At 37.7% G+C, this 9,711-nt stretch overlaps 1 protein-coding gene across 1 annotated transcript in view; it reads right to left on the bottom strand.

The window, feature by feature from the left end:
* Positions 1 to 5,145: 5,145 nt before the first annotated feature.
* Positions 5,146 to 9,711, bottom strand: part of pithd1 (PITH (C-terminal proteasome-interacting domain of thioredoxin-like) domain containing 1) — a 7,919-nt gene continuing 3,353 nt past the window's right edge. The window contains exons 3-6 of the mRNA XM_050034913.1: positions 8,834 to 8,911; positions 8,460 to 8,564; positions 6,594 to 6,702; positions 5,146 to 5,625 (exon numbers count right to left, since the gene is read on the bottom strand). Of these exons, the coding sequence (XP_049890870.1) occupies positions 5,524 to 5,625; positions 6,594 to 6,702; positions 8,460 to 8,564; positions 8,834 to 8,911 (394 nt within the window). The 3' untranslated portion in view covers positions 5,146 to 5,523. The remainder of the gene's footprint in view (positions 5,626 to 6,593; positions 6,703 to 8,459; positions 8,565 to 8,833; positions 8,912 to 9,711) is intronic.

Below are 9,711 nucleotides of genomic sequence, written 5' to 3'. Positions count from 1 at the left end.
TAGCAACATTTTCTTATCACGACTGTCTTCCCTCATAAAATACAGATATAGTGTCAACAAATTATCAATATACAGGGGTTGAAACCTATTTACTCAATAACTCTATTTTAATTGATAATACTTGGCACTTAATACTTAAATTCCATCACATTTATCTTACAACTTTACTAAGCTGATCTACTTTTCAAATTCAGGTTTGACATTTAAAACATATGAACTGCTTTTAAAATCCGATACACTTTCATAACATCTAGCCCAAAATCATCAATAATCGTAATCCAGTATTATAATATAGCACACCTAATTTTGATACTTCAAGCAGATTTTGCTGATAAATAATGTAATCTTAAAATAAATTGTTGAATTTGGAACTTTTTGTAATGAAGTTTTTTTTTTTTAAAGTGTGGTATTGCTATTAGCTTACATAAAATACAAACATAATCATTATATCTCGATATGTGATCAATATAGAGTACTTAAAGTATATTTACTAATTTACTTGCTACCACTTGTTACTTTATGGGTTATTTCCCTATATTTTAGAGGCAAACATTACGCCATTATTTCCACTACATTTATTTGACGACTATAAGTTACTATCTACTTTTCAGATTCTGGTTTTACCTTTAAAACATTTGATCTGTTCATAAAACACTGTACATGCTTATAAATGACACTACTACCAACATCTGGCTTAAGATTGTCATAGTGATCAGATATGATAATATAGCACCCATACTGTACTTTTGATACTTTAAAAACATTTTGCTGATAAAAAATATATCAATGTATCTCGATGTATTATCATTATATAGGAGTAAGTAAAGTATATTTACTAATTTACTTGATACTACTTGCTACTTTATACTTTAACGTTACTACATTTCAGAGACAGAAACTGTACTGTTTACTCCATTACAATAATTTATGTGCTGTACTTTCTGGTTACTTTATCAGATAAGACATTCAAAACATATAATCTCTATATAAAACATGATACATTGTTATAGATAACACCACCACATTTTGCTGAAGATAATCAATGCATAATCAATTATGCCATATTTATTATCTATGTTGTATTCAACATTTGCACATATTATCTTATCTTTGTTGTATATATTTCCATTATTGGTTGTATCAATTGTATTTTTAATGTTTATATTATATTTTTATTCCAAGCACAATACTAGAGGGGGCACAATATAGAGATGTATTGAGCATGGATTAATTATTGAACGGGCCCAACGGGCACAGGCCCAGGGGCTGAAAGTGTCAGGCCTAACACAGCTCTAGTCTACTGGCAGTGGGAAAGGAGTCTATTTCCCAATCTAAGCTCCTGTAAAGATACAAATGAAGTGCAAAGAGAAAAAACATATAAACAAAAAGGGGAAAAACAACCACAAAGGGACACCAAATGACCAAAAAAGACAATATCAAATACATAAAACCACAAAAAGATGCATGATAATTACAAAGAGACTTAAAATCACCACAAGGTCTCTCTCTTTCCCTGACGTACGTGGTGGGGCCTTTTGCATACCTGTGCCCAGGGTCCTGTCTCATAATCTGCCAGTGATGTTGAGAATGTGACAAATAAAAACTTAAAAATCAATAGCAGCGATCAAAATGATGATGTAACGCAGAAAGGGACCAGTCTACTAAGTAGTGAAGTATTTTAACATTGCTGCTTTTAATTTGGTAAATAATCTGAATAGGTTTTCCACCACAGTCTGTGCTATTATAAGAATAACAGATATGAGCTATACATCCCTGTAACAGTATGACTGCAACATTTCTTTGTGACATTGTTGGTAGCTGTACAGTCTATATGAAAAATGAGATTTTAATACACTTATATTTGTGAATTTTCAGTATAGGTTTAAAGCAATTGGTTGCTCACTTTTATATTTCTGTCTTCTTTTGTTTGTATTACATGGACTCCCTGAAGTCGTCTAAAACAGTCTGAAACACATGAATATTATACTGCCAGACTTTAGTGCAATCTGTATGAGTAGATACCACTAAAGGTAAGTGATTTTTTATTATTATAAACTCAAATATTTTCATAAATATTTGCTTTTAAAAAGTTCTGAAAAAGTATCTTGTAAATTAATAAATTAACAGTATGTAGACATCATCACTATCAAATCAGAGAGCAGACAGTATGTTGTTAAATCATTTCAGTGCACGGTTAAGCATCAAACACACAATTCTTCCATTTTGCTGTATTTTAATATAGCAACATACTTGGAGAGCTCAAACGTCACATTTACTGACATATGGTCCTCCACACTGAGCTTATACATTCCCATAAATTTCCTCACAGGCTGCTGCTCACTGCATGACAACACACTGCATTACTAACGCAGTGAATGCAAAGATGATATCACTCCTCTGTGAAGGAAAATAGAAGGAATGAAGGTAAAAAGATCATTTTTAGGGAGTTTTTCAGGGGTAAGCTTTGGTCACATGGCAATGTGGATGTGGCATGTTTCTATTTGAGCATAGAGAAATCACACAGGCTGTTAAAACAGAACTCTGCTGCAGGAAGTCTTGGATGTGGTCCAAGCCTGAGTCTCAATTCTTCATACAGGCTTCCTGAACGTCAATTCCCTCGACTCTACTAACATTCTCCCCCTCATATGATGGCAAATTTATTTAATTAACTGAGTCAATGTATCAAGCAACCACTGGGAACTCAGCTCATCACACAGATAAACTGAGGACAAACAAAGAGAGCTTTTTGGACTAAAGAAACCCATCGAAGATCTACACTGAATTTTTTTTCAATGCATCACTTGTTATTGTTCCCATTTTTCACAGGTTTAAAATAAAGACTTTTCTTAAGAACTCAATAGATATATTTCTCTCTAATCTTGGTCCTAAATTTGTTAAAATCTGTGGTAAGGAGCACAAGATAATCCATCCACCTTGCAGGTGTGGCATATCAGGACACTGATTAAACAGCATCATTACTACACTGGTGTGTCTCATGATGGTCACAATAAAAGGCCACTCTAAAATGTGCAGTTTGATCACACAATATGATGCCACAAGTTTTGAGGGAGTGTGCCACTGGCATGCTGACTGCAGGAATGTCCACCAGAACTGAACTTAATGTTAATTTCCCAACCTTAACATATCTCCAGCATCATTTCCCTGAATTTGGCAGTACATCCAACCAGCCACACAATTAGCCAGGGAAGGTGACATGTTACAGCAGCCCAAGAGTCAGAAGCAAGATACAAAAAGCAAAAAAAGTGATTGAGTGCTAAAAAAGGAAAAAATATTACAATAATAAAAATTAGATGAAATAAAAATAAAAGAGTGTAAAATCTGTATACATTATATACACCTTTCACTTATACAGACACTGTTGCACAGGATAACTGAAATACACACATGGTGTGTAGCATATTGACAAGCACAGTATATTGTGAAAATCTAGAAAATACAGCCTAAAGATATTATTGCACCTAGGTGGTAAAATATTGCACAGTTGGAAGTTGGTTATGAAGCCAAGCTGCTGTCAGCTCAAGACCCTGGTAGGGACAATGAGCACACATATGAGCTTCCCTGAGACGACTTCAGACAGTTTGTGCAAAAGCAACTATTGCATCAGCTGTCTAGGTGGCTGGTCTCAGACCATGTTGCAGGTGAAGATACTAGAAATGGAGGCCCTTTGCTGGTGTGACCACATGTGGTCTGTGGTTGTAAGGCTGGTTGGATTTACTGTCAAATTTATAGAAACAACATTGAAAATGTCTTATGGTTCATTCAGTCATTCAGTTGACAGGCTACAGCTCTGGTGGAAATTCCTGCAGTCAGCATGCCAATGGCACGCTCCATCTGTGGTGTTGTGCTGTTTGATCAAACTGCACATCTTAGAGTGACCTTTAACTGTGACCATCCCAAGATACACCTGTGTCGTAATGATGCTGTTTAATCAGCATCTTGATACGCCACAACCAGGGCGTAAAATTAACACCCGCCAAGCGCCAATGGCGGGTAAAAAATTAGTTTGGCATGTAAAACAAAAACACACACCCGCCAGTGGCCAATGGAAAATTTTGAATTGCATGTGGGGTTTTTTATGTGCTTCGACCATTTCTGCCAGCTGTGTCAGACCATTTTGACCCTCGCGGCTTATTGTACGTGTGCCGGGAACGCATGACGTCAGCTACCGGAACCCTGGGCATTCTAGGTAATTTCTGAGCAAGATGTGGCGACACATTTCTGCCGTGAAGCCACCGCCAGAAGAAGAAAAACGAAGATGAACATGTTGGATTTGTACAGGAAGAACAGACAGTTAAACGGAGTACAAATGTCACACGGCATTTTATTGAAAAATGGAAACTAGACAACGCGGGCCAGCCACAGTCATGGTTGACCTACGACCCCCACACCAACACGATGAGCTGCAGCCTTTGCACGCCAAAGAAACACGGAGGATAGGGTTGGATTTTCCTAAAGTTGGATTTTCATACGAAAAATGTAAGGTAACTATTTTTAGTCAAACAAGGCACGATTTTTTTTATTTGGCTGGTGAAAAATATGTTTGGCCGATAAATTTTTGGAGGTCACTAGCCAATGGCAGATGAGGTAAAAAGTTAATTTTACGCCCTGGCCACAACTGTAAGGTGGATGCATTATCTTACAAAAGTACACATGCTCACTAACAAGGATTTTAACAAATTTGTGACCAAAATTTGACAGAAATATATAAACTGAGTGCATAAAAAGTCTAAGATCTTAAAATCTTCAATTTGAACCTGTGAAAAATTTACAAAAGCAAGTGCTGAATTAAATTTTTGTTCAATATAATAATACTAAACCACTAGGTGGCAGAAAATATCCAGAGCTAGTTAGAGGACAATGTGTTGACTTTACAAAAGACAACTAACGGAGTATTATAGGTATTATTTAAATTTGTACACATTTAAAAAGGTGCTCATATGTCCAGAGCTGCTTAAAACATATATCTTCTGACTGTAATTAGGCAGCATCTTCCTTTTTTCGTAGATGTTTGAGAGCAACTGAAGTTTCTTTACATGTACCCAAAAGTCTTCCTGAGAAGCTGATTATGAATCAAAGTTGTAAACATGGCAACAAAAGTCTTTAATTAATCAAACAGTACCATCATTTATTTCCAGCCTTCCATGTTTTATTTAGTAGCTGTGACTTTATTGAACTGGTGGACATCTTTAAATATGTATCGGATTATACAGGTTAAACTGATAGCAACAGACTTTATCTGAGTGTCAATTCATGCATTATTATTAAGCTTTTTGCCCACAATAGACCTTCACTCTTTCTTGCCATAGAAAACAGAGCAACAACTTGGCACTTCCAAACACATCTAAAGCTCTCTGGTCTTCAGATTTCAGTGCTCAGACCCTGTCGATCTTGAACCAACCTGCTGCGACGCAGTGTTGATCTCATCTTTGACTTTTTGTCAATGACAAAAACCGAAACAGCTCCTCATCCTTCTCCTCTCACTCCTCACTCTCTGAAGCTTCTTCAGGAAATGAAGTTGGTTTGTGGGATGATGCTCTCCACTTTGTGATCTGCAGGGTTCGCTGCGGCCTCATAGTTACAGATCGTCACTTCGTGTCTGTGAGCCTAAAGAACATAAAAAGGACAGGTCAACAAACATTCAAAGATATAGAGTGTATAGTGTTTCAAGTTATATCTATTAATAAAAGGAAAGACAGGGCTAGGGAGGGGGAAGCAGCTGGTAATACAATTCTACTATGTGTATTTGTTACAATGTCAACTTAATTTATTTAAACACAATGGGAGAATGGCAGGAATGGTAAAATGCTGAAAAAAAGAGTGTGCAAAATTTCAAGAAATTTCCTCAAGGTGTTCCTGAGATGTAAAGTTCACAAAAATGGGACAGACGGACTGACAGATAGACAGCCTCAACACATAAGGCCTCATATCACGGCTTTTGGCAGTGTGGAGGCACAATAAAACTGTGAGAAGCCCTGACATTAAGCTTCAAGAGAGTGACAACAAAGAGTCAAAGACATAAAATGTACCAGAACGTATGGAGCAAACAGGATCTAATCAAACTAAACCGAGCACCCAGCAACAGCACCAGGTTTTGAAGGCAATTACACACAGTGGTCAAACCGTACAATTTCAGGTCCATCACATGATGCCCAGAGAGACATCAAAATATTCTGAGAAAGAATCTGCCCCCGGGATAAAAGATGAGTCAAAATAATGTCTCCTTTCAGTGCAGTCATGATATGACGCACATAGACAAACCAAGAACAACTGGGGAAAAAAACTGAGGTTAATCACTTCATCTGTCCTGGACGCAGAGTCTCGAGACAGTCCGGACTTAATTCCTACATTAAGGAACTCATCAAGGATTAAAAAAGCCAGCCATTTTGAATACAACAATCCTGGAATAAATCCTCCATTTCTGAAGATTATAATGTAAGTTTTTGTTGAGAGGCATTGACTGATAGTTTGCTCAGAGGAGTTTCTAATATTGAGTGTATCCTCACTTATACATTTGTATCTACAACATTATTAGGATATTTTAGATGATCAGAAAAAAAGAGGAACAAGCTCACCTCTGAGTATTCTCCTCTCAGACCGATGTAGTAGATCCTGGTGCTCTCTGCTCCAAAGTTCTTTGAGATGTGGATGGAGAGATGGTTAACATTGGAAAAACGAGCGATCCTGGAAACCAACAGGAAAGACACTTCAGTTTGAGACAACAGATTAGGAATGCATACATACTCAAAACAGGCCACAGTGAACTGTAGTGACACTGTGGTTAATATATTTGTGAAGGAGAAATTAAACATGTCCATCCCGAGCCATGGCATGTTGTGTTTGTGTGTGTAAATGAAACTGAAACACATACACATGCGTACAAGTGGAGACAAGCATGACTTACTGGCACAAACAGAAAGAAAAGCAGAGAGTTGGTTCCACTTGTGTTTTGAACGCTTCTTTGACCAGATCACGAAGATCGAATTTCACTGCATCTTACACCTACCATACACTAGAAAACGTTTATTTTAAAACACTTAAGTCTGACACCATCTCCCATCTTAAGACAATGTAAGTTTTTAGTCACACCCTATAAGATTTTACAAAGACTGTGGATCTTGCAGGGTCACTTTTTGCAAGACTACAACTGGATTCTTTTTGAGACTGTTTCCCATCCTGCTCCTGGTGGAAAATATTAAGCCAAACCACATAACACTAGAAGCACAAGATAAAAGACGTCACATATCGACAGTGTTCTTGTCAATTTGGCATGAATATAATCCATGAAGATAAACTGTATTGGAGCACAAACTTTAAATTTGGGATTTTGCCGACTCAACTCAATACCAGCCTTGGTTAGTTAGCTGCACTACTTTAGTGGGAGGAGAGTGTGGGAATGAGAGGTTAACCATTTAAAATTAAGACTGCTCACTAAAATAAGTGCTCGTTCAAGGATCGATACACACCAAACTACACACAAACTCCTGCTCACTCCACAACTCTACCAGTTTCTCTGACTTTTCCACTGAGAGCACTGAGACTTGTTCACATTCTTGTGCATGTCCAGAGTCTCCTCTATGTTGACTGTCTACCTGGTTAGCTGCGTCCTGTTTGGTGCTAGAGAGAGTGCAGCTATTGGTTGTTGACAATGTTCATGTCATTGAACTTCAGCATTTGCATGAGCCAAGAATACAAACTTACAACAATATTAAATATGTTGGATTTTGTCAGAACGTCAAGATGTGATTAAGACGTGATTAAGACTGACTAAAGATTGCCTGCTTGCCTGCTGTGGGCTTTTCAACAGCCATCTTCCTGTAAGCTTTGTCAGCAGTGAGCTGGTTGCAGCTATCAGTGTCCAGCTAGCTGCCACAATGTGTGTAGGCTGAGTCCTTACTTAGCAGCAACCAGGGTTCAAGTTTGCAAATCTGCAGCCCTTTGCTGCGTGCCATCCCCTCTCTCTCTCCTCTTTCCTCTCTCTCTCCAACCATCTATAATAAAGTCAATAAAAGCCCTAAACATTAACCTAAGACAAAGAAGTAGCAGCCATTGCTCTGTTTCTCGTCATCCTCGTTATCATCAGCTCACAAATTCGCTGGCTTCAACTACACATTAACTTAGAAAGGAAATTGCAAATGTCTCCATGTTTACTTCCATTCAAATGCATGTAACAGCTTTGTAATTGTTCTTGTTCTTGTTCCACATTCTGGTCAATGCAGGATGCAGACCAGTTCACACGGGAATATAACATTGGCCACATTTAAAAAATAAGGTGAATGTAGCCAAAGTGTCAAACTCAGACTGCAGATGTCTTGAATGTACCGCTTACTGAGATCTCATTAGTGTCTCCAATGTTGATTTGGGAATTTGGTGGGACTAACAGTTCCTGCTTGAGGGCCGCAAGTTGCTGAAGTGATAAAAAACACTGTGCATGCTCTCACTTTGTTGGGTACTCTAGCTCAGCAGAAGGGTCTCTGTTGAGTCTGAAGGCTTGTTCGGGTTCTCTGCCAGTATCGTCGAAGGACATCTGAGGGATGTTCTTGTACCTGGAGTGGAAAATATGTTAATGAAATCACTGCCCTCTAGTGAGGGAAGGCACAGAGGCACTTTAACTATAGTTTTTTTTCTTGAAGGTTTTCATTTCTTATTTTAAAAGGACTTCAAATCCCATCAACACCTGTTTTTGTATAATGAAGACAGTTTATTTATGAACTAAGATTTTAGGGTGTCCACATGGCCTCGGGGGGTTTAGGTCCCCAGTTCAAATCCAGCCAGGTTAGCTCCCTAATCGAAGAAGCACTGAAAGCACACTCACAGTCGAATCTCAGCAGGATGAGAATCGTCATCTTCTCCAGATATGATGATGCCCTTCAGCTTCACGCTCCCTGTAAAACTGAAAGAGATGACACACAGTTCCTTCACTGCTAAAACAGGGTGAAATCACACAGAGGCGCTTTCAGGACCAAAAAAGCAAGGCGTGAACGACAAGAAGCTGTAATGAGAATTATGAAAAACCAAAAATGAAATTATAACCAGAAACATTTTAGAGTTTAACTTCTTACTATCAGTGAAAAAAAAAACCTTGTTGCCAACTTACATAAAAGCACATTTCATAATTATAGCTGCTGCGCAGCAATGGTTGGGGCTGGGCAATTTTAGGCAAAATTAGGCAATTCTAGGCAAAATTAGGCAATTCTGAGCAACAAGCAGATAGGAAGATGAAAAAAAGGTGGCATTCTAAGCATAAGAGACTATGCTCTATCTCACTGAGCTTATTAGCAAGAGACAACTCTTGGGTATATATGTTTAAAACTTCTTCTAGCTCATTATACTGATAAGAAGTCATAATCTATTTCATCATAAAACACTGAATGTGTGGTATATGTAAAAGCCCACGTGAAAAATGTAATACACACACACACTAAAACAAAGCATATCACAACATAGATGTTACGTCATATAATTATGGCATGCCCTTCAAATTGTGGATGAGTGGCTGAAGTGATCCGACTCATAATATACAAAGGAAAGAAAAAACTCAAGAACAAGAAAGTAAGAATAACATTAACTGCTAGCAATTATGAACAAACTGGCCTGATCTAGCTTAAAGCTAAACATTATCCATGGTGACAAAGATGAAAACATTTTTTAAAATGTAAAAGTAGCTATTGGATAGACTCTGTATATTGACTG

This window comes from Epinephelus moara, chromosome 22, assembly GCF_006386435.1.
Source record: "Epinephelus moara isolate mb chromosome 22, YSFRI_EMoa_1.0, whole genome shotgun sequence".
In the NCBI taxonomy this organism is placed as follows: Eukaryota; Metazoa; Chordata; class Actinopteri; order Perciformes; family Serranidae; genus Epinephelus; species Epinephelus moara.
This window is presented reverse-complemented; position numbering and strand designations above follow the sequence as displayed.